The sequence below is a fragment of the Dipodomys ordii genome, unplaced genomic scaffold (assembly GCF_000151885.1).
Source record: "Dipodomys ordii isolate 6190 unplaced genomic scaffold, Dord_2.0 Scaffold188, whole genome shotgun sequence".
NCBI classification, from domain to species: Eukaryota; Metazoa; Chordata; class Mammalia; order Rodentia; family Heteromyidae; genus Dipodomys; species Dipodomys ordii.
In genome coordinates, this window is record NW_012267404.1 from 400036 (window position 1) to 426506 (window position 26471).

Consider the following 26471-nt stretch of genomic DNA (forward strand, 5'->3'; position numbering starts at 1 on the left):
TTTCTGCCTGGGCTGGCTTTGAACCACAATTCTCAGAACTCAGGCTCCTGATTAGCTAGGATTATAGGCATGAGCCATTGGTGCCCCAATATATTTTTTAAGGAAAAAGATTAGAGTATTCACTTTTGCATGGGACAGAAATATCACTATAAGCAAAATAAAATATGTGACAAAATTGCACACAACTTTGCATTTTGTATCTCTAAGTTCCCACCACCTCCTACATTAGCACACTAGGGACCTTTCAAAGACCTGTTGGCCTGCCCAGTGTGATCTCCCCAGACCATACTTAAATCCCAGATTCTGTCTTACTCAGTCCATTTCACAGCCTATTTGTCCAAGCTAAAATAATTGTTATTATTCAGCATTCTACTCAATAAAAAACAATGCTGCTTTCTATTGTAACATATGTAACAACATAAGAGACAAGATTTTCACTAATAGAGAATACAGTCATAGAAGCAAATTACAGCTATTCTAGAATTTTAAAAATAAATATTAGTTTCATATTTAGGAATATATTTATAATATATGAAAAACAAGAAGCTAGTGCCTTTTCTTTTCTTTTTTTTCTTCTTCAACTCTGGGCCTGGGAGCTGCCCCTCAGCTCTTCAGCTCAAGGCTAGCACTCTACCACTTGAGCCACAGTGCCACTTCCGGTTTTCTGGTGGTTTATTGGAGATAAGAGTCTCATGGCCTTTTCTGCCTGGTCTGGCTTTGAACAGTGATTCTCAGATCTCAGCCTCCTAAGTAGCTAGGATTACAGGCGTGAGCCACCCATGGCCAGCTTGCCTCTTCTTTTTGCACATGATCACAGCTTACTTATAAAACTTACTAGGTAAAGCTTTCAAAACAGAAATGATATAGAATGATTATGTAGAATGAATGTTGTCAAGAGTGGTACTTCAAGATTAGGGATATAACTCCATGGTGGAAGGCTTGCCTAGCATGTGCAAGACCCTGAGTTTGGTCTCCAGAATAGCAAAAAATAAAAATACATAAATGAAGAAACAGATCTATCTGGCAAAAAATTAATGAATGAAGAAACAGATCTATCTGGCAAAAAATTAATGAGACCCAGTCTCAATGTCAGCCAGTAAAGCAGGCATGGCCTATGATTGGAACTATGCAGAAATCCTTAAGTAGAACAATGACTGTATGGATGTTAGCTCTGGGCAAAAGCATGAGGACTTACCTGAAAAATAGAGCAAGAAGAAGCTGAGGATGTGGCTCAAGTGATTGTATCTACCTAGCAAGCAAGAGACCCTGAGTTCAAACCCCAGTACTGCAAAACAAAAAGTCATGCATAGTGATTAAAAAAGGAGGAAAAAAACCCAAACAAACCATGCTTCCAAGTTGACAGATAAAACCAACTCTACTAGATGACTTTAACAAAGGAAGTCATACTTAGCCACTTAGTAGGCAGCATTACTAAAGGATGCCAGTGCAAAGGACATGTGAAAGACTGCTATTGTTTTATTTTCAGTATTATCAGAATTATCAAAAAGAGAACCCTGTGTAGATTATTTTGAGCTTTCACAGTTGAGATGCTCTGTTTCTGTAACACATAAGAAGTGAGGGTGGGCCCATACATCTAAGATGGCAACAACAGATGGTCTTGCACCTGTTGCCAAGAAGCCCCCAAGAACTTGACAGTACTGAAGTAGGATAATGCTTTGATCATGCACCTACCAAATCCATACATAATAGTGCATCAGAACAGGTATATTCAGTGATCAGAAAGAAACAATAAGCTAATTTCTAGACAGGTGGGACAATATTAGAATTAGATTGAAGATGAAGGGAGGAATTCCTAATGGAGAAGTACTGGTCACTTTGGATAGAAACCCACCAACTCCATTTCAACTAAGGAAAAGAAGTGTCTATACACAAAGATAGGCAGTCCCACTGAGGTGAAACAAAACATCATATTTGAGTTACAAGTCTATCATTGATATAGAAATTGCTGCAGAGAATTAATAGAATTAATACCAACAATGATAGACATTTCAAGTTCCATTAACAAGATTATCTACTATTTTTTAAGATAGGTGTATCAAACTAATCATAGGATGATGTCATTCAGGACTTTATGTTGATTTTCCTTATGCTGATTTTATGCTCAACTAGCAATCTAATTTATAATAATAGCTGATGCTTTCTGAGTGCTTAGAAGATATCAGACAAATTGTCACATGCCTTATCTCACTTAATTTCCATAAGAACCTTGTAAGGTAGATACCTTTGTTATCTCCCTTATACATAGAAGCACAGAATGAGTAATATGCCTAATGGCAAAGTTTGGTTCAGATACAGGCAGTCTGTCTCCCAGATTATCTGGAATAGCCATGCTGTACTAGCTTCTCATGCAAATATGCTATATAGGTACATTGGTCACATCTTTTTCTTATATCTTATCCTGTGACACTGATTTCCTGGTGGTAATAATTAAGTGACTTCTGATTATGTTTTAGCAGAGATCCCAATCCTGTAATGGAGCAATCTAACAGGTGCTAGCCACAAAGATAGTTTCTGACCAACTCCTGGCCTCCTCCTGGCCCATGTTTCCCAGTTATCTTTCTGCCACATCAGTAAAAGGACTTTGCAGAGTTAGAGTCCTGGTGCTAATCTTCCAGATATTGTAATTTAATTGATGTAGAGAGAACCTACAAAGCTGTTCTTTACAAACTCACTGGTGATTGTGATGCCTGTTTTCTGAATTGGAGAAAAAACTGCTTTAGAAGATACAGTGGTCATTTCTCTTACTAATTTGAATAATGACCATGATCAGATCTAAGAAGTAAGGAATTCACTTAGTAAACCTCATTTAGTTTGTGATGAGCAAAAGATAAAAATCAGCTAAAGATAGTCTTGCACTGGAGGTGTAGCTCAGAGCATTTGTCTTCCCTGGGTGAGGCCTTGGGCCTCGGTCTCTAGCATCACAATCAATATGTGGAATTTTTTTTTTTGGGTCCGGTCATGGGGCCTGAACTCTGGGCCTAGGCTCTGTCCCTCAGCTCTTCAGCTCAAGGCTAGTGCTCTAACACTTGAGCCACAGTGCCACTTCCGGCTTTTTCTTTTTGTTTATGTGGTGCTGAGGAATCGAACCCAGGGCCTCATGCATGCAAGGCAAGTGCTCTACCACTGAGCCACCTTCCCAGCCCCAATATGTGAAATCTTGATACAAGGGCCTTAATGTTTTTCATTCTAAGGTATGTTGCAAAGTGATTTAGATTTTAAGCCTGGATGCCATCTCTGCTTGATAGCCTGGCGGCCGTGCACAGCCTTCTCAAATCCAGTACACTTGAGTTTGTGTTGTTCTTTTACTAAAGGGGGCCAGTAACAGACCATAGTATAAAGCTCCCAGCCCAGAGCCTCATGTTTGGTTAGTCTGACATAAATGTTAGCACTGGTTATGTAAGTGGTTTCACAACTGTGGCTGTGGTTGGAGCGCCTAACTCTATTTCTGAACCAGGTGTTTCATGTGGCTGCGGTATTTTATCTCTAGAGGGACTGATGAGAATGGAGACTCTAGTCTGTTTCCATACATAGTCTAACCATACACTAGGAATTTTTAACATCATTCAGAGACCAGTTGAGTTAACCAGTATAGCAGTTGAACATTTAGAGATGTGTTATTAATTTTTTTTAAATTGCTGTACCACAAGGACAGATTTCAGATTATAAACTAAGACTTAAACTGTGTTCAAGGTCAGTTTTCTATTAATGAAAAAAAGGTTTTGGTTTTTTTTTTAATTAGCACATATTAGTTGTCGGGGGGTTAATTGTGACATTTTCATGCATACATATAATACATTTTAACAAAACTAATTCCTCCATCTCTCTCCTTCATCCTGTCTCCCAGCTTCTTAAAACAGTTTGAATAGGTTTAATTGTTCTGTTTTCAAAAATGGCTATAAATTTAGTTCCACCATTTTCACACCTCTACTTCCAGCTTCTTGCTAGTTTATTGTAGATAAAAGTCTCTGATTTGTCTGCCTGGGCTGGGCCTTGATCCTCAAATCTCAATCTCCTGCATAACTAGGATTACAGATATGAGCCACCAGTGCCTGGTCTAGGATTTAGTGGGAGGCCAGCCTAGGCCAAGGTAGCAAGAAGACTGTCTCAAAAACAAAATTCCAGAAGGGAACTGGGGACATAACTCAAGTTGCAGAGCACTTTCCTAGCTTATGCAAGACTTTGCATATTTGTAGTTCAATCATCAGTGCTACAGAAAAAAAAAATTAAAAAGTAGTACAAGCTAGTTTTTGACCGTTGAAAAACACTTAAAATTTTTTTTTCTTTTTCTTTTTTTCCCCTCCCCTTCCCTTCCCTTCCCATCTTCCCCCCCCGCCTCTTCCCCCAATTCTCCTCCCCCTCCCAACAAAGTTGTAAAGTTCGTTTTCCACATAACGACTTGTACATCTCATTGTTGCAGTGGGTCCACCTGTATCCCTATTTAAACGATTTGTTTTTTCCCTTCCCCTCCACAAATTATACCGACATCAAATACAGTGAAAGCAGGGGTTGTACTGTGGGGGAAAGACATACAAAGCAACAAAGAAATCATCTTATAAATGTGTTAGAAACAATCGCATGAAAGGAAAAAAAACATTTGAATACATATCTTAGGATTCATTTCCCTAACATCAACTTATCTTACCTTTTCTGCTTGACTCAGACATATATCTAGTTATTGCAAATAAGGGAAACCATGGGACCTATGTTTCTTTGGGCCTGGCTTACTTCACTTAATATAATTTTTTCCAAGTCTTTCCATTTCCTAACAAATGGGGCAATGTTATTCTTTCTGATGGAGGCATAGAATTCCATTGTGTATATATACCACATTTTCTTGATCCATTCATCTACTGAGGGACATCTGGGTTGGTTCCATATTTTAGCTATGGTAAATAATGCTGCAGTAAACATAGTCATGCTGGTAGCTTTAGTGTGGTCTTGTTTGTGATCACTTGGATAATGCCCAAAAGTGGGATTGCTGGGTCATAGGGAAGCTCTAATTCTTATCAAGGCTGGGAAGGTGGCTCAGTGGTAGAGCGCTTGCCTTGCATGCATGAGGCCCTGGGTTTGATTCCTCAGCACCACATAAGCCAAAAGAAAAAAGTCGGAAGTGGCACTGTGGTTCAAGTGGTAGAGTGCTAGCCTTGAGCTGAAGAGCTGAGGGATAGCGCCCAGGCCCAGAGTTCAGGCCCCATGACTGGACCCAAAAAATTCTTACCAGAAACCTTGTATTTAAGACTTTATACTGTCATTCTCCAGAGCAGGCAGGTAACCAGACATACAGAAAGCTTTTCTTTTTCATATTCAAAAGTGGAATGCTATAACTGTATATCAGATGTTGCTGTGATTTTTATAGTACTATGGTTCGAACTTAGGACTTCATACTTGGTAAGCAGGCACTACCATTTGAGTCATGCCATCATTCTTACCCTGCCTTTTTTTAAACATATATTTTTAGTTAGGGTCTATTGTTCCTGCCTGGAGCTGGTCACAGTCCTTTTCTTGTGCTTTCCAAATAACTGGGACTACAGGCTTGTGTTGCTACATCTGGCTTGTTGGATGGGATGGGAAGGGACGGGAGGGTCTCACTAACCTTATGTGCAGGCTGGTTTTAAACTGTAATACTTCTCATATCTTCTGCCCAGGTGTCTGGGATTACAGGAATGAGGCATGACACTTTGGCCTGTAATAATTACTAAAGCTTTATTCTTAAAACTATATTATCTTTGGATGCTTAAGCCTTACATCTGTTTCCCCAGGCAACCTCAGTTAGACCTTTGCTCCTAAAAAGATTGGATCCTACACTTAGTGCTTTAGCTGACCCTACATGAGGATTTGCTGGGGACATGACATGTACCTTTTTGTTTGGTCAAGGCTGGTAGACAACTAGCGGTTGCTGAATGCAGTGAGTGTAGTAAAGCTTTTGAACCAGAAGGCTCAGAGCACCTGTCAGGATCAGGCTTTGTCAAGCCCCTTCACTCTGTCCTTTTTTGCCTCTCTTCCAAGCTTTCCAAATTTCAGAAACTTATCTAGTGTCTCCAGAAAAAAGAGTAAATACCAGCAAGTTCCTAAAGCAAGTAGCTTCTTCGTTCTCTACCTCAGCTTGCCTTAAAAGGCAACTCATCAAAAAATGTATTTTGACTTTTACAAAGACATTTAGATGATCAGGGATATAACCCAGGTTGCTTGAGAACCCAGGGTGAGTGCTTGCCTAGCATGTGATGGGCAAGGTCTTGGTTATATCCCCAGCACTCAGTAGGAAATGGGCATTTACGAATCCTCTTGAGGTTAAAAGATTAACGAGGCAGGAGTGATAGGCATTTGATAACACTAGGGTAATTTCACATTTAAGCTTTTAAACAGATTTTTTAAGGTGCTATTATTTACCACAATTTTGAGAGAATAGCAAAGTGGGGGTCTCATCCTAAATAGCTATATTGAAGTACACTCATCCAACAAAACACCAGCCTACATCACCATATTAGGGAGGCCTACCCTGGCCACTCTGTCTAGTAGCTGCTAGACCCCAGGACTTTGTCTCTAACTTTGTGGAATTCGGATACAATTATCTGTTTGCCCTTCTAGATAGACTGTAAGTTCTACAATGAAGGGCACCTGTGCATTCCTAGCTCTTAGCATAATGCCTGACATGCAATAAATCTTATGGAACCATTGCATCCATAAGTAGAAGAAATGATAAGATGTTTTTTTCTATATCTATACAATGATTCTAAAATTTCATAGCTGGTAATTTTAGATTTCTTGGCCATTGTTGCTCTGGTCAATATATGAGATGCATTTGACTTTTCAGAGCTACTCTTGGTGGTATGGGTAGGGATCCTACCTAGTATTTGCTCTTGACCAGTTTAGATAAACTTTCACTTGTTTTAAATAGTATGGGCTTGAGATGAGGAAGAGGAGTAATGTGGAATGCAGTGATAGAAAGAGATGAGTAGCCAATCTATACACAGAGAAAATGAGGGTTTATACACAGTAATAAAAGGAAGAGGTAACAGCATAGGAATTTGGGTTGAAATTATGTGTAGTTAAGTGCTGTGTGTGTGTGTAAAATGGAGCAAAACAGTTGGCATAATAGATAATGGGTAAAAGATGAAAGAGATTTGTAACAAGAGAGATTAGTGTTACTTCGAGAAAATGTGGGGTTGTGTGGGTTTATGGCACCAGATTCACCAATCATATTTCCATTATCTGTGTTTGTGAGGTTTGTTTAAAATGTTACTTTCAGCTTCTCAGTCCCTCTTCCAGTCTACCTCTTGTACTTTTGTACCAACCAGATAACCATTACCTTGTGGAATTATGGATTTTTGTGCAATTATGTTACCTGTGAGTACAAAAGGGCCAGGAGGAATTCCACTGTCACTCCTACTGCATCCCAGAAGCATCCTGCTCACTCCTGAAAGTCTCCCAAACATACTGAAAATTCTCTTCCCCCTCCTTTCCCCACCCACACTGGGGACTAAACCCAGTGCCTCACTCCCAGAGGAGAGGTGAGTGCTTCTCAGTGAGGCTGAGCTACACCTTCAGCCCTTCCAAGTTTTATTAAGAACCATTTATGTTGCATTCAAATAAATCCTCAGCAAAAAGTAAAGGTAACTCAATGAAGTTTATTTTTTTCTGTCCTACTTCTTTAAATGAGAAAAACACCTTTTCTGTAAATGTTCCAGCTTCTCAAAAGGAGTGTGAGTAGTGATATTTAGTTTGTGAAGATATTTAATAAAGTAAAATGGTATATGCTTTTTGTATTATAACAATAGGCTTTCATTTCAGTTGGTTTCATTTGAACATAATTTTAAGGTTATATCAAATCTGATTAAGAAATAGTATTCTGGAGAGGGAGAGGGAGGGAGTGCCGGGGGAAGGGGGGAGATATGGGAAAGGATGGGAAGGGGAAGCAAAGGAGGAGGCAGCAATGCTTGATGAGAAATATACCCATTATCTTGCCCATGTAATTGTAACCCCTCTGTATGGTATTTTTCCACAAAAAAAATTAAAGCAAAAAAAAAACTAAAGAAATAATAGTCTACCTAGAGTCGATAATTTTTAAGACTATTTCTGGTTACAGTTAAAGTTTAAGCATCAATGATAGTTCAGTGATACATTTTACCTATTATCTTATTTCTTTTTAGTCTGTAAGACTTGCATTGTCCAGCACTTTGAAGATAGCAATGATTGTCCAAGGTGTGGCAACCAAGTTCATGAAACAAATCCATTAGAAATGTTGAGGTAAGGAAATGTATAGTTTGTCTAATTAGACTAATTTTTGTTGTGTATCATACTATTTTCGATATTTTAACTCAGATGTTTTAGATATTATGAATTTCAAGGAATTTTATTTCATTTTTAAGTATTTTATTAAAAGTTAAAAATAAGACTATTACATTTTTGGAATATACATTTGCAGGTAAACCAACTTTTTATGGGGGCTTTCTACATGAATTTAGTTCAGTTATTCGCAGATGCATATGCTATAGTGCTTTCTTACTTCATGCTTTGTTCATTGGGGAGAAAAAGTTCATCAGCCACGAGTGAAAATGGAGATGGGTAGGAGAAAGAAGTGTGCTATCCAGGGGAGCATGAGGATAAACGCTTAGGGAACTTTGGTGAGATTCCTGGAGGCTTCACAGGAACGTTGGAGCTGTGAATCTGAATCTGAAAGGACATGATGATTTTCTCTTCCAGACACAGTGCAAGTGCAAATTTGTGAAAAGGCAGATAACCTAAAGTTATAACTATAGCTATGAAATAATTTTGAACAAGAGGTGGATTTAACCAGGAGTTATAGTTGTATGAAGTAATTTTGAGCAAGAGAGAGGAGAATCAATAGTGTATGTAATTGAGGAGGAAAGACTGAGTTCAAGGCTAGCCTGATGTACAAACTTAAATCCTTTCCAAAAAAGAGAAGAAAAAAGAAAATGTGTGAGGAAGAGATTTTATTGACTGACCACGAATAAGATCAGACTTAAACTGACTTAAGAGGACCCAAAAGATGTAAGAACATGGGGTTGGAGATGTGGCTCTGATGTTATGAGCAAAAGAGTCAGGTACTGACTTTGAGTCCCAGTCTTAGGACCCTGCCTTCTAAACAAAAAGACAAAAGAACATTAAGGAATGTCTCTGTGGAAAGAACTGAAACTAATTGATTCCTGATGCTTATATGTAGTAAAAAAAAAAAAAAAAAAACAGAGAGAGAGAGATTATTTGGAAGGCAAAGGTGTTTGAGATTAAGTCTATAGACAGTGAAAAGGAAACAGTTACTATGCATGTATATACGCATAGACACACAAATATACACAAAGCTGACTGCAGGGACCTCTTCCCCCCATTCCCCCCACACGTGCTAGGAATTGAATCCAGCCAAGCATGCACTCTAGCACTGAGTACACCCCCACCTGTGTAATTATTTATAATGATAATTGTTTGAACAGTGTTAGTAAACAAAAATAAAACTAGGTTAGGTAAATATAGATGAACAACAAAACTATATTGGGAAGGTGGGATTAGGAAAATGTGTTGGGAGGAAAGGGATAGCAGGATGATGGATGAAAACTAAACCTTTATCCTTCCTAAAAGGAAGTCAGAGAAATCTATAATTCTTTATTTTGGGGGGGGGGTCCAGTCGTAGGGTCTGAACTCTGGGCCTGGGTGCTGTCCCTCAGCTTTTCAGCTCAAGGCTAGCGCTCTACCACTTGAGCCACAATGGTACATCAGGCTTTTTTCTGCTTATATGGTGCTGAGGAATAGAACCCAGGGCCTCATGCATGCAAGGCAAGCACTCTACCACTGAGCCAACTTCCCAGCCCGTAGAGAAATCTAAACAGCAGTAAAAATAATGTCTTTTTAAACCAGAAGCCAGTGGCTCATGCATGTAATCCTAGCTACTCAGAAGGCTGAGATCTGAGGATGGCAGTTTGAAGCCAGCCTGGGCAAAAAAGTCCTTGAGCCTTCTATCTGCAGTTAACCACCGGAAAACCAAGGTGGTGCTGTGGCTCAAAGTGATAGAGTGCTTGCCTTGAGCAAAAAAGCTCAAGGACAGTACTCAGGACCTGAGTTCAATCTCACAACTGACAAATAATAATAATAATAATGGTTCAGTCCCACAACTGACAAAAATTATAATAATGATAATAATAATGTATTTTTAAAAATAGAAATATAAAAGTAAACACTAGAAGAAAGATGTTGGATTTAACAATTACCTCGAGGACTACAGGAGTCAAGAAACAGAGAGGATGGGCCTGAAACATTAGGTTGTAAAAAAAAGTTTGAATTTAAAATTTTATATATCTATTTGATTTTAAATGATTTAAAAAGAGAGAGGGAACTTAAGATCATTCATTTTGAGCCTATCTGGAAGAGGTGTATCATGTAAAATTTTAATTTAAAAAAAGTAAGGTATGAGGAATGTTGAGTATTTTGTTGGCATGCGGATGAACTATTCTTCACAGGTGAACAAGAGGAGGTAATTGACTATTCTCACTATTGGAAATACAGAGCTGAAGCTTAGCTGAGAGAAATGATATACAGACAGAAAAGGTTCACTGCCTCCATGTTACTTTCAAGTCACAAAAGTAGATGAGGTCTTCAAGGAAGATGGACCATTAAACATTTCAGAGTACAGAATACAGAGTTCAGCAAATGAGTTGGGTGTGGTACGAGACATTGGTAAGGAGGATTGTGGTCCAAGGCTAGCCTCGTAAAAGAACTTAAAGCAAAAAGAGCCAGAGTGTGACTCAATGGTAGTATACTTGCTTAGCAAATGCAAGATGCTGAGTTCACACCCCAGAGCCATAAATAAGTAAATAATCTCATTCAGTATTAAGAGTTCAGGAGGATAAAAGAAGTAAAATACAGAGGATATGACAGAATATAGAATACATTTCAGATTTTTTTTCTCCTATAGGAGAAAAGACACCAGTTAAACAAGAAAAATAGTTTTTTTAGATGTGGAAACGCGCATGTTTGACATCAGAGGGAAGTGATGCTCTTGAGCAGGAAAACATGAAGTTAGAGGCACATGTTGTGGGGACAAGAGAACGGGCCAGAGAAATGAAGCCATGGAAAGAAAGGGTGCCACCACAGGAAAACATCAATAGAAATGCTTAAATTTTGAATCTAGGAAGGCAGAATGGCAGATGGTCTAAATTGTTCAAAAAGAGGAATAGAAATCAAAGTTGTGGTAAAGATTTTGAAGGGGTACATCATCTGCATAGCATAACCCATAAATTAATGCTTGAGAAGAAAGCACTCATTCTCCCTCACCAGTCCCTGGCTTAGCACTTGGTTCTGGGCTCAGCTTGTCTCACTCCTGCAACTGCAGTTGGCCCCACCGTCCATTATCCAGGAGGCTGCTTTGCTGCTCTTAGCTGGATTCAGCCATGTGTTAGGAATGAGTCATCTAAGAATGGGACTGAGCCTCAGCAGGGCAATGTGGCTCTCCCTTTCATCCTCTCATCCTCAGGGTTTGTTCTGCTGCTTAACAGATTCTGGGGGCAAGAGAGCAAGCAAAAGCCTGGCGTGCCTCTTGAGACTCAGGGTTAGAATTAAGCGCAAAGTCATCTACATGGCATTCTTTGATCTACAAATTGCGTGCATCTCAGTCCATAGTTTCAGGGTTGGGGTTTCTCAGCATTCTGCACTTCACCTCTAATCAGAACATCAAAGGCATGTTCACTTAGAGGTAGGAAGTGAGACCAGGTTTTTATCATTCTAGGCGAGAAATAGATATGCTGTGTATACTGAAGGGTTTGGCGTTGTAGGTGTGCAAAATCATGTGTGTTCTCTGCTTCATAGTAAGTACACAGTAGAAATCTCAAACTGTTTGTGTGTTACATTTTTGTATCTTCATTGTTAGTATTTCTCTCCTTCCCCACCCCTGAAGGTTGGATAATACCTTGGAGGAAATTATATTTAAACTAGTACCTGGACTACGAGAACGTAAGTTACTCTTTAGATTTTAAACTTCTGTGCTATAAGAAATAAGTATTTCTAATTAAAAAACATTCCCTGCTTGTTGCTATGGATTTTATACTCTTTTTTTTGTTTAATTAGAAGAACTTGAGCGTGAATCTGAGTTTTGGAAGAAAAATAAACCTCAAGAAAATGGACAAGGTAACTTTCTATGTCTGTGTCTGACAGAAATTCAGGCTTTTGGTTGCTATCTTCAAAGTGATAGTTACACCCGAATAGAACTCATGTACCCCTTTAGATTTTATCTAAATTCATGTAAATTTGAAGACATTACAGTTGAGAGTAATTGTAAAGAGGGAATTGGACTTTGAAATGAGAAAAGAAAGATAAAGAGAAAACTGAATAGGTAATTATAACTGAATAGGTATATATAGGCAATAATATCTGAAGAGAAAAAGTAATCTCACATTAAGAAGTCTTAGCTTGCAACTAAAGAGAGTTCTTGTTTATTTTATAAGTTCATTTTATTAGGAGACAGAAGTGACATGTGTCTGAAATCTAGATCAGGGGATTTTGCTATGCTCTGATACACAGAATGAAGTTTCTCATAGATAAAGCTTAGATGACATCAACTTACCTGTTCAAGACATTTTTTAAAATAGTTTTATGTGCTTATTGGTATTTTGCCATCACCTATGTCAAGTGTCTAAATTCCTCCTCTGGGTGCCAGGTAATTTTTAATAATTTAGCCAACATAAATGACCAGGAAAAGAATTTATGTACATAATCCACACAAAGGGGTATCTGAAATTATATCTTTTTTTATTTTCACTTTTTAAAAATTATTTTCACTCAAAATGTCCAAAGTCTAATGAGATCTGTAAGTACGTGTATGTGTCCTTACAGACTCATACCAACCTTAGTTTTCTTGTAAGATCACAGAATTGCCAAGTAAAGTAAACATCAAGATGGATGAGAAAATGCTGTAAAATGGATAGTGGCTTTATGAGTTAGATTTAACTAGACTGTTTCCTAAGTGGAGAGGGAAGATTGAGAATAGTTTTGATGACTAAAATAAGGCAACAGTCTAGCTGCCTTATTTGCCCATTGTGTTACTGTGTATTAAAAATAGCATGAATGTTATTCATGAGCAAAGAAGCTACAATGACTTAACTGGAAGGCTTGTTTTAATTAAGTGTACATTACAATTAGACAGCAGTGCTGTAGTAAAATATAGAAAATAGAAAGTTAATTAAATGTTTCAGTTTTTAATATAACGTATTCAGGAGTCCAGAAACACAGGAATTGTCCTCAAAAATTATATGTAGGTTTAGTCTATGAGTTCTTTTTGTTTGTTGTTGTTTTGTATCATAGATTGACTTATGAAAGACTATAACCAGGTTTGTGTATTTTATCTTCCTTTTCTCATTGCTTCCCCCTTCTAAAAGACTTTTTGTATTTTTGTCTTAAGTAGAGAATTTGGATCTTTTTTTGGAGCTGGGAGCTGGGGATTTGGGTAAAGGCTGCTTGTTTGTGAGTTCTCTGGGAATATGGAGAGGAAAGGGGAGAGCATATAGAAAAAAGAGCCTGCCTCACCTCTCTGAGGGTTTTCACTGGAGGGAGGGCTGCAGTGTCATACTCGCCTAGCTCTAATCAGTCTCATATTTTCACCAACTGATTTTATGCATATTTAATAATTTGAAAATTTAAAATATAGACAGAATATTTTATAATTTAAACAACCAGTACTTGATTTGAAATTTGAAAACAAAAATTATATTATTACATTTGAAAGTATCTTTACTGGCTGCCTTTTAAGTAATCAGTAATCTGTAATTGCAATAATTTTTGTGACCAAAATATAGTTAATCCAGGATCATTCCTTTGGATGTCCCAATAAGCCTAGAAATCTTAAGCTGTTTTGTTTTTGATGGATGTTTTTCAGAAATATTTCCATTGCTGAGTTAAAGTAGTAGTTAAAAATACTAAACTACTCAGTTATTAAAACTATTAAGAAGTGTTCTCAAAGTTTTTAATATTTTGATAAGTAATGTATTTTGCTTAACTTTAAACTTTGAGTTGTGTCTTCATTTTGTTTAAATTGTAAAGATGATACTTCAAAACTCGACAAACCAAAAGCAGATGAGGAAGGTGATGAAAATCAGGATGATAAAGACTACCATAGAAGTGACCCACAGATTGCTATCTGTCTAGATTGTTTACGAAATAATGGACAATCAGGGGACAATGTAGTAAAGGTGAGTATTTTTTAATATACCAGTTTACTAGTAAACCCTTGTTAATTTATTGGAGAATTTTCTAATTCTTTTAAAAAAAAAAAACTTATTAACAAATCTAATAGAATGTCATTCTTGGCATTTGTTTGGTTTCCTCCTACCTCAACTCCAAACCATCCTTATCCAATCCTACCATCTAGTGGCTAATGTGGAATATCACAGCTGTAGTTCTTTCATACTCTTGCTGTGAGTTTACATGCATTGTTTCTTCCTTTTCTCAGCTCATGTAATGTCATGTCAGGCAATGATTAACCTAACCCTTTTATTCATTATCTTTAAATATTGTCTTTCATTGTTTTGCTTTTGTTTTCAATTCAGTAAACATCATGGCTAATATATTTATGAATAATATAATTAATTGATTTAGAAGTAGAATTGTGCAAAGTATTGTGAATTTTCAGATTCCTTAAAGGCTCTCTATTAGTTTTTATAGTATCTCCATTTCTGATCCTGTTACCTTCTGTCTGATTGTTGAATCATTTTTTCTATGAATTGTATTCTTTTTTATATTATTATTATTTTAATGGTGATGTTCACATGGGTTACAGTTATGTAAGTCAGAGAACGAGTATATTTCTTTTTGAACAGTGTCACCTCTTCCCTCATTTTCTCATACTTTTCCCCCCAGACTCCTCTTCCCCACAAGTTGTAAATTTCATTTTCAGTGTAGTGTCTAGTAAGTATCACTGTTACACTTGTCACACCATTTCTGTAGTCCCCTTACCCTCCCCCAAACAGATAAACATATACAAGACAAAATTACAGAAATAAAAAAACAGTGCCAAACAAGAAAAAAAGCAAAATAACACAAAACCTCATTTCCATTTCTTGTAGTTCATTTTGATAAATATCATTTTATATGATCATATGCCCAAAGCTATTGAAACTTTGTGATCCTTTCCTAAGAATATCCTCCTTGGTCTCACTGTGTGAATGTCTAGAGTCTTGTATAACTTATCATGTCCACTTATATTTTTTATCTTTTATCATCCAGTGTGTTTACTTGCAGATTTATAGGCACATTTTAGTTACTACAAATAAGGGAAGCCATGCTCCTTATGTTTTTTGGGGGTCTAGCTTACTTCAGTTAATATAATTTTTCCAAGTCTTTTCATTTCTTACAAATGAGGAAATATCATTTGTTCTTATAGAAGCATAGAATTCTTGTGTGTGTGTGTGTGTGTGTGTGTGTGTGTGTGTGTGTGTGTGTTACATTTTCTTGAACCATCTATGCACTGCGGGGCATCTGGGTTCCCTATCTTGACTATGGTAAACAATGCTGCAATTAACATGATTGTATTGGTGGCTTTATTATGGCCTGGTTTGTGGTCATTTGAGTAAATGTCCAGAAGTGAAATTGTTGAGTCATAGGGAAGCTCTGTGTTTTATCTTTTTCTGTGTTTAGTCTTTTGTGAGACCTCCACACTGCTTTCCGCAGTAGTTGAACAAGTTTACATTCGCACCAACAATGTACTAGTGTTTTCTCTTTTGGCTACATCCCCACCAGCACCTTTTCTTAAAGGCTCTTTAAAACACACTACTCCCACCTACTGATTTTCTTTGGTGTTTACTACTTTAATAGTAGTTTTTTACCTATTAGGAAATGAAAACAAAATACTTTTTCATCAGATTAAGTCCTTTCAGTATCTTCCAACAAAGAATATATGTGAGCATGGTAATTCACTGAATGTTTATCCCTTACGTAAATATCAAACTATAATGATACAGTTAGAGAAAAAAAGTAAAAAGCCATCATTCAAAGACCCCCCCCCCTTATAGCCGGGCGCCGGTGGCTCATGCCTACAATTCTAGCTACTCAGGTGTCTAAGATCTGAGACTCACAGTTCAAAACCATCCTGGGTAGGAAAGTACATGAGACTCTTTATTTCCAATAAACCACCAGAAAACCAGAAGTGGCGCGGTGGCACAAGTGGTGGGGGGCTGGTCTTGAGCTGAAAAGCTGAGGAATAGCACCCAGGCCTAGAGTTCAGGCCCCACGACTGACCAAACCAAACAAAACAAAACAAAAACAAAGACCCTTTACACATACCAGCAAAAAATAATAATACAGTAAGATAATTGATTTGTTTAAGGGTGTTAGTTGGACAAGACATGTAATAAAGTCTTGTACCCAACTTTAAAGAACTGAACATTACCAACTCATCTGTTGCTTTTTGTTTTGGTATGCTATCTCTTCCTTTTTCATAAATGTTTTACTCAGATTTTGTGTTAACTGTTTGTCCCTGCCATTCACCTTTGTGGTCATCCTCTAATACATGGACTGTTATGGAATAAAAGCTAAATCAATAAAAAGGCTGAAGATCTTTTAATAAATAAACATGAAGTTTATTTCTCTGTATGATTTCTAGTATAAAAGTTAAGTACTGAATTAATTGATTTCTTTCTTTGTTTTTGAAATGTCTTACTATGTAGCTCAGGTTGCCTTCATACTTGCAGTCTTCTTTCCTCAGCCTCCTATATGCTGGGATAAACCGGCAAACGCTCTCAGGCTGAGCTTTATAAGCTGCTGGAGCAGGAAGAAAATAGATAGGAAAGCCTAGGATAGTTAGGATATGTGACAGATAAGAGAGAAAAATGGATTTGTACATTCAGCCCATTGTTTTCATGCAGTCTTGCATGTCTCCTTCACATTTGAAATGGTAGAGTGTATCTTTGCTCTAGATGTAATATTTTATGGGGGGCATGACTTGCTAGGAAGGCACTATACTTGAAGCCACCCTCCAGCCTGATTTGCTTTGCTATTTTTTGTGATAAAATGTTATGAACCATTTTACTCTGGCTGGAACCACAATCCTCCTGAGTTTAATCTCCCATGTAGCTGGAGTAGCAGGTGCAGACTAGTCTGCCCTATTGGTTGAGAGGGGAACTCATGACCTTTTTGCCTGGACTAACCTTGTACTATGATCCTTTGATCTTTACCTCCTGAGTAGCTAGGATTAGGACCAGTCCCAGCTTTTTAGGGGTGTGTGTGTGTGTGTGTGTGTGTTAGGTGTGTGTTAGGTGTGTGTTAGGTGTGTGTGTGTGTTAGGTGTGTGTGTGTGTGTGTGTGCATGCAGTCTCCTGATGTGTGTGTGTGCGTGCACGCACGCAGTCTCCTGAGTAGCTAGGAATTACAAATGCAAGCAAGTGTCCAGCTAGAAGTAATTTTTAACCTGTTTTCTTTTAATTCACCATTTGAATTGTGACGAAGTATCTGGATTTGTTTCTGTTAGTTTTTGTGAAGAAATACAATTTCCTAGGAAATAAACATTAACTTGTTCTACTTTTGACTTCCTATTCTTAAGAACAGTAAGATGTTCCAGAGGTTATGTTAGTTTGCTAAATTTAAGATTCTGTTGGAGTTTTTGTTTTATTTCAGATTGTTGAATGTAATTTTGTTTCACATTTTGGTACAACAACATGTGAAATAAGAGAGAATATCAGTATCTTGCATTTTGTCTCATTTTGTCTCATTCTGGATTAACTCTTGTATTTTAGTACAGTAATGTCCAAACTTGAAGAGTAAATTAGCACCTCTCTTCTCAATTGACACATCAGGACACACAGAACTTTGTTTTCTTATAGAGAAGGAAGTGCTGCTTCAGCCCAGTCCAGGAGCCTTATTTTCTTCTACATAAACTCCACACTGCATAATTTTTGGTTGCTGAGGCTTGTTGCAGACTAACTGGCCCCTCTCTATTGGACCCTTAGGGCTCCTCTGAGTTCTGCTTCAAATCATTTCTCTTGCCAGATTATTCAATAGTTACAGCATCATGTTTTAGAAAATGTCCATTACAGAGGTGACAATTTGTAACAACATTTATGCATTTTGTCCACTTTCTTTTGTTATTCCTAAACTCATGTATGTTTTATGACAGTGTCTTAGAGAAAGGCACATTTTCAAGATTTTTCTAAGGTACATGATGATGCGTCTTGAAAAACGTCATTGATTTTTCCAGTAGTTAGGGACATTTTCACTTATAAGTACTAAAAAGCTGTAAGTTGATGCTTACATTATGAAAATACTTGAACTGATAGTGAAAATAATACCTAAGTTTAATTAAAACTAAGTTCTTTTATTTTTATTTTAATTAGGGTCTAATGAAGAAATTTATTCGATGTTCTACACGTGTAACTGTGGGAACTATTAAAAAATTTCTAAGTTTAAAACTAAAACTTCCAAGTTCTTATGAGGTAAGTTAAATAATATCTACATACATGGTCATTTTGATCATTATGATCTGAAGTAAAATTGTAACAAGAAGTAAAAACTGAGGATATAGTCAATGTTTGTAAACTGATTATTTTCATGTTAAACTTGTAATTTTAAGGTGATACTTATATAATACGAACTTCTTAATATAGCCTATGAAAGTCAGGATGCTAATGCACTTGGTGTTTTAAAATTAAAGGAAATATTTGGAGAACTTAATAGTATTCCTAAAACAAATATCCTAATTAGATTCTCTTCGTTTTAATGCCAACACACTTTAGAGTATATCACTTTTTATCAGACTTTTTATATCAATTACTAATTTTGTAACTTAATCTTATTAGCATGTGAAAGGTTTTATTGTGATATATCTACATATACATAAAATTATTACCATGGGGTGGGGGTCATGGGCTTGAACTCAGGGCTGGGGCACTGTATCTGAGCTTTTTCTCAAGGCTACAGCTGTACCACTTTGAGCCACAGCTCCACTTCAGGTTTTTGAGTGGATAACTGGAGTCTCATGGACTTTTCTGTCCAGGCTGGCTTCAAATCATGATCCTCAGCTCAGCCTCCTGAATAGCTAGGATTACAGGCATGAGCCATTAACACCTGGCTAATTATTACCAATTCTGTATAGAATTCTTCAAAATGTAAAACAATTTTTATAAAAAATTGTTTCATAGGTGTTCATATTCAGTTCCATGTGTGCAAAAAGTTTGTTGGTTGGCCCTATGTAAAGCCTTTTTCATCTACACAAATACAGTTGTCCATTTTATCTATAGAAGAAGCAAATTACTCTAATATAGATCACAGCAGAAACATTTCAGAAAATGTTTATGATCTTAGTGAAGAAACTAGTGACATAGTGATGAAATATGGCTGTCATTTCTCACCTGCCCAGATGACAAACTTAGAACTTGTATTAGCTTCCACTTCCTCCCCCTTGGTTTTAATAGTAGCATCTGAAATAGCAAAAACAAGATCTGGTTTTGTGTACAAAGAAAGATATCAAATGAAGCATAGTTCTTCTGGTATATTTGCAATGACATTAATGACTATGAATGTCAAGAATAGACATCATAAGAGAAATAGTATTTGAACAAAGGCATTGGCAGAGAAGAAGCCTATGTGTAAGGAACATCTCTATTTTGAACTTAACATTTCTCTCAGATAACTAATTAGTCTGGGTTAAAACTTTTGTTATGATTTGTGCCTACAAATTTAAAAAGATTCCAGAGACATCACAGATTTTTATATTAGAAAAAAATGTGAAAAATAACACAGCTTAGTGTAAGTAAAAAAGTAAGAACCCTTGCTTCTTTGCTTGTGAATTTATAGATAAGAAAAAAAAGTTATTCACTGCTTTTAAGAGTTATTAAAACAATATCTGGGAAGTGTTTTGAAGTTCATATGTAGCATAAATCATCAGAAGATCAATAATTTCATATATCTGATACAATTAGGATGCTATTCATTTTAGACTTAAAGTTCAAAACTGTAATTCTGTCAGCCAGATCCAGAATAACTTAAAACTTATTTTTTTTCCTTCTCCACACTTCAAATGAAATTTTGCCAGTTACTTTTAATAACTGGAGTACTGCAATATTATTTTATTTATGGAAATTTATGATAAACATTTTCTAAATATGCTTTGTCATATTAGTGAACTGTAAACAAAGTGCCTGTAGCCTTCTTAAAGATTTGTTTGGTGCTCATAACTGAGAGCAAAGTGGCATTTTATAAGTACAATGTTTTTGAGGTTCTATACAAGGTAGAAAGAGGGTCCTGTAGGTATTATGTAAGCAAGCTAGGGAGACCACTTAGTCTAGAATATACAGACCTGTACATTCTGCTAAATGTCTGCTAGTAACTACTGAACGTTTTTATGTGTCTGTCTCAAAGGCTGCATAAACCACCATATCCTTACTCATTATCCTCTTTGGACTCAAACTAATGAGAAAAATTCCATCTTGGGAAGTCAAAAATATTCTAGCAAATAAATTCAGAAGCCAAAAGAACTGAGGAACTGTGAGCTTACTATAGTCTACTAATTAAGTAAGGGGCAGTCCCAGCCATAATTCATGGCTAAAATTTGAAGGCTATCCTAAGACGTGAACTTTGATACTGCACTTATAAGTTAGGTAGATGAACTTTAAGTGTGTATGGGAAAATAATGCTTCATGTTACTTAAACCTAAATTGTTAATCTGGGAAAAAGAAACATTTCCAATATTACTTACAATAATGTACTAATGTCGTTCTATTTGGATTTTTAAAAATGCATGATACCAGTAAATTCAAAATTACTTATGTTAATATAACTATTCTTTTTAAAGTTGGATGTGCTGTGCAATGGTGAAATTATGGGAAAGGATCATACTATGGAATTCATCTATATGACAAGATGGCGACTGAGAGGAGAAAACGTAAATTGCCTTTTTACTTATATTATTTGAATAGAATTATATATGTGCCACTTATATATGCTAATTATATATGTATATATGTATATGTGTGTATACATATATATATATATAAAATAACTATTAAAAACAAAGTAAAAATAACATAAAGCGAACATGCTTAGAAGAAGAAACTGCTTCCCTGGTTTCTCCCAGTAACCTGAAAATTGGTCCAAGTACAATTGGTCCAGTAAGTATGGCTTTGTTTTGTGAAGGTAAATTTAAAGTATATCAAAATATGTTCAGGATTCTGCTAACATCAAGACAGAGAAGATGACACATCTCTTTAATGCCCTATGACTAATAAAAACTTAAAAGACTATGGAATGGCAGGTGTGGGGGCAGGTGGGGAGCAGGTACACTTAAATTCTACTCTGGTTAATACCACTAATGGTTTGTAGGAGAATTCTTATTTGGGGCTGTGACATTGAACACAGATGAGATAGAGTCAGGATCATCTTTTTTTCAGGTACCTCTTTTACATCGAAAAGTATAAAATGTAAAATTAGTCTGGAGGGTAAGTGAACTTACAGGAGTTTCTGACGCAGATTTGGTTTATTCCTTTAGGTCCTAGCAATGTGGAAGAAATTATTCAAAGGAGAAAAGCTATTTTAAAAGAGAATTTTTTGTACTTTAAACTATATCTGTAATCAGGATAATTCTAAGTTTGTTTATACTTGACTTAGGTACGTGAGATGTTAGAGAAATTTGAGGCACAGGTATTGTATGATTTACATATGTAGGAGTAAGGAATACTGTAGGAATGTTGCTAAAATTTTTCCTTGTTATTTGAGTGCATGAATAAATCTTACTGATGATTGGTTAGAAAGTCAAACTAGAGAACTTTCAAGTTGACTTTATTAGGCTTTAGGATGTTGTTGTTCTTATGGTACAATGGGTCATAGCTTAAACTCTGAATTTTGTTTTTAGCTTATATTTCTTATCTTCACTGTTACATATCCATACATTTTATACTCTAATTTGATGATCCTGTTCAATAAACTTTTTTAGTACATCTTGGAAATGTACATTGAAATATCACACAAAATTAAGAAATATTACCTCCCCTAACAATAGATAGTGTAGAATATAGATAAAATGAGGGCTGCCATGTTCAGTAGTTCAAAAACATACTTACATTGAATGTAAACATTTGTAAGACTATTACAAAATAAACCACAAAACTTTTATGCTGCTCTGGTAAAATATTTGATTACTTTTCAGAAGAAATATCCTGATATATGTAATAATAATAATAATAATAAGGCACCTAACACTTCAGTCATTTTTTTCTCCCTGTTTGATTCTCCTGTGGGTAAAGACTTCCTTGTGAGGCTGAAAGCTTTATCCCCTAGCAAGACCAGGAAGGAACTTGTGTTCTAGTATCTGTCACCAACTAGTTGAATGTTCTAAAGATCTCATCAAATCACTTTTTAGGGTTTTGTTTTGCTTTGCTTTTATATAATTGTCAGCTGGCTGCTGGTGGCTCATGCCTGTAATTCTAGCTACTCAGGAGACAGATCTGAGGATTGCAGTTCAAAACTAGCCAGAAAAATTTGGAAGTAGAGCTGTTGCTCCAGTAGTAGAGTATTAGCCTTGATCAAAAAGAAGCTCAGGGACAGCACCAAGGCCCTGAGTTCAAGCCTCAGGACCAGCAAAAAAATATATGTGTGTATGTAATTATATGTATGTATATTAAATATACATAGATATTTGTCTTTGTATTTGGTAAATATGTCTTATTTTATTTTTACTAAGGGTTGTATATGTATTACTCTCATTTAATATTTACAATCAAAATATTTCAGGTACAAATTGCAGAGAGTAAACTTGGTGTCCTTGGGAGAATGGATATTTCAATATTACACATCTGATTAACATTGTAGTGAATATAATTTTAGCCTTCTTTGATAGCATTTCAGTATACTTTGCTGGAAATCACTATGAATAGGTTTACCTAAATTTCAAGAGATAAGATAGTCATCTCTGTGACCTCTGCCAGGACTCACCTGTCCTCCTCCAGATCCCTGCTGAAAAATTACCCACACTGTGTTATTTTACTGTCAAAGCTATGAAACACTAATTTATAGAATTTTTCTATCAATAGAATATCAGCTAACTCATCTGTTACTGTGATTGCTTTTCCGATCACACATTTATGAATAATTTCAATTCTGTTTCTTGGGGGGAGATACTTTATTAGTTCAAAAACTAGCTCAGTAATTGTAAGATCATTATAAATCTTATGCTTTATCATCCAAGTAGAAACTGTACTAAGAAAAATTACCACCTCTCACACTGAATCTGTTTTTGGATGTCAACTTCCACTCCTCATTGGTCCAGTCTTCCAAGTCCCAGAAGTGTTGAGATTGGTTGCTCCAGGCTGGGGCGCGGCTCAAGTGACATAGCACCTGCCTAACAAACCCAAGATCCTGAGTACTACCAGAGGTGGGAGAGAGGAGACCAAGAGAGGAGAGGAAGAGGGATAGGAGAAGGAGAAGAGAGGGTCCAAATACTATAATCACAATCTTAACACTCTGGTCCCAGCTACCCTGAAGTCTCCTTTTGGGTTCATCCTTCCTCACCAGCTCTCCATTCTCTGTTCTACAGTCAGAAGACATGTTACTACTCTGCCCCAATCTCAGTAGAGTTCACTATCACTTAGCTAAAAGCTGAAGTCCTGCCAGCTAGAAGGCTGAAACCTGGAGTATCAGCCTGGGCAGAAAGTCTTGAAGATTCCATCTCTCCAATTAACCAGTAAAATGCTGTACTAGCGGAATGGCTCAATTGGTAGAGCAACAGCTGTGAGCAAAGAGTGAAGTGAAAACATAAGGCCTGGTATCATACATATAACATTGCACAGATAGTCTGTTTTCCCTCTCTCCATCTCCCCCCTCTCCCTCTCTTGCCATGTCCTCCTCCTCTCTCCCTCCCTCCCTCTCTCTTCTCTTTTTTCTCCTCTCTCCTCTTTCTCCCTTCTCTCTCCCACTCTCTCCCTTTCTCCCCTCTTTCTCCCTCTCTTTCCCCTCTCTTTCTTCTCTCTCCCTTCCTTCCCTCTCTTTTCTCCTCTCTCTCTTCTCTTCTCCTCTCCCTTGGCTTATGTTCTCCAGCCACAGTGGTCTTTGGGCTTTCTCAAGTATGTCTGGCTTGCACTGCCTTCCCTGAGTTATTCATCCAGCCAGCTTGCTGTGCCTCTTCACTTAAGTAATTGTGCTTCTGTGTCACCTTCTCAAGAAGCTCTCTGATGTCCCTATTCCTACCAGCATCCTTAATTCCTTTCCATGCCTCTTTGTTTCCCACAGTGTGTTGTACTATATGACGCATTATGCCTCTGAGTTATATGTTTATTATCTGTCCCCCAACTAAAATTTTCACTTGTTCACTCATGAATCTCTAGCAGCTAGAGCCTGCCCAGAATAAATGTGTACTATATTTCAAAAGTAGATTTAAGCCAGGTACTGATGGCTCTTGCCTGTAATCCTAGCTACTCAGGAGGTTGAGATCTGAGGGTTGTGTTTCAAAGCCAGCCCAGGCAAGAAAGTCCATGAGATTCTTATCTCCAATTACCCATCAGAAATCCAGAAGTGGTGTTGTGGCCCAAAGTAGTAGGGTGCTAGTCTTGAGCAGAAGAGCTCAGGGGCAGCACCCAGGCCTGGTGTTCAAATCCCACAATCAACAAAAAAAAAAGGTAGATTTAGTGGAAATTTTCTGTTTGAAAGTAATATATAATTACACAAAACATAGCCTAAAGACAATTTCCTTCATTTGAATCTCAGTTTTTTCATTACTTCTGTTAATCTTCTTTTGAATTCTGGCTCAGGTTCTAGTAAGTACAGATTATTATGTTGCATGAGATGGACAGAGGCTTTAACATGGACAAATGCGGCATTAGTAGTAAAGCAATCTTATTTCTTAGGTACGTAACTACTAGCGTACTTGTGTGATCCCATCTTCTCCCACTCCTGCAATCTGTTGCCAACAAGTAACTAGAATGCTACCTGTAGGCATTGCTGACTAACTCTGCCTGGGCTTTGGTTGGCTAGTTTCCTAAATTTTTGACCATGTCTATTACTTTGTTTTTCCTCTAGTACTTTTTATCTTAAACATTTTAACCCACCTGAGATTGATTTCTTTTCACATATATTCATAACAATAACTCTTAATTTGTCCTAGTGACTTTTTAATCAGAAATACAATTTATTGAATTGTTCCATACTTTACCTCAAGGTTTTGAGATGTCACCATTATCTATAAATATCATATATACGTATATGTGTATATGCACATACACATATATATGTATGTCTCTGGACATTTTCTTTTATTATTTTGAGCAAGGATTACTCTGAACTAGCATTATATATTATATAGCATTTATGAAAATTGTCCATTTTAGGGGGAAGAAGTTTGCATAAAGTGCAAATTAACATGTCTTATGAAGGAAATATTTGTGCCTTTTCAGTTGAGTCATCATGTGTATTATGTATTATTAGTATTACTATCAGTGTCTGTTAGTATTAGTGCCTATTTGGAAAAAACTCACTATAATTATTAACTGGGTATTTTCACTCATTCTCTTAGATTCATCTTTGGCTGTTTGAGTTTGGTTGGTTTATTGTTATTATTGTTCTTCATTTGTGGCTTTTTTTTTTTTGAGACAAGGTCTCACTATGCATCGCAGGCTAGCCTTGAACTCAACAATCCTTACACCCAAGCTTCCCTGGATGAATCAACACGTCTACTTTCAGAAGTGTTTTTTAATGGGATTGTGATTGTGTTGCAGTATATGTCTACGTTGCTTTGGCTTGGAATTGACATCTTTGCAATTTTTCGTATTATTCAGTTCTGTGCACTGTCTCCTCTCCTGTTCTACACTGTCTTCAGCTATGACTGAGTAAACCTGCAGTTTTCTCTCCTCATTGTTTTGGGTACCACCACTACCCTATGAGTCTTTTGCCTCAGACAAGGCTGTTCCATGTTTAGAGCTTTCCTTTTCCTACTTGAGAATCCCCCGGGGAATTAGTTTTGCTCCCAATTCTCCAGTAGTGAAGCATTTGTCCTGTACCTTCTAGCTTCTGTGTCACTGTTTTCTTTTATCCTAGGGTAGTTCCACTGTGGGTTTAGCAGCTTTTCTATGGACTCACTGCCCTATCTGGACCTGAGACTCTATCATGATACAACTCTGAAAAATCTTTTCTTTAGGAGTCAAAACAGGGAGATATTTTTAGTTCATAACTATTGCCATTTCAATATTCTTAAGCTCGAGGTTGTTATTGACTTATTCCTTATTAGTAGGAGAGAAAAAAATAACTAATATAGCATTTCTCACCACAGGCTGGTGGTTCAAGCCTGTAATCCTGGCTACTCAGAAGGCTGAGATCTGAGGATCGAGGTTGGAAGCCAGACAAGGCAGGAAAATGTGTGAAATGCTCATCTCCAATTAACCACCAGAAAATCAGAAGTGGATTTGTGGCTGAAAGTGATAAAGTACTAGCCTTGAGCAAAAAAGCTTAGGGACAGCATCAGGCCCTAAATTCAAGCCCATGAC

The 26471-nt window shown here is 36.9% G+C and overlaps 1 protein-coding gene across 4 annotated transcripts in view; it reads left to right on the top strand.

Moving 5' to 3' along the window:
* Nucleotides 1-26471, top strand: part of Pcgf5 (polycomb group ring finger 5) — a 73212-nt gene that overhangs the window by 36670 nt on the left and 10071 nt on the right. For all 4 annotated transcript variants that reach the window (XM_013034376.1, XM_013034378.1, XM_013034377.1 and 1 more), the window contains 6 exons: nucleotides 8169-8265; nucleotides 11921-11976; nucleotides 12091-12150; nucleotides 14059-14207; nucleotides 18342-18440; nucleotides 20798-20887. In XM_013034376.1, coding sequence (XP_012889830.1) covers nucleotides 8169-8265; nucleotides 11921-11976; nucleotides 12091-12150; nucleotides 14059-14207; nucleotides 18342-18440; nucleotides 20798-20887 — 551 coding nt within the window. The remainder of the gene's footprint in view (nucleotides 1-8168; nucleotides 8266-11920; nucleotides 11977-12090; nucleotides 12151-14058; nucleotides 14208-18341; nucleotides 18441-20797; nucleotides 20888-26471) is intronic.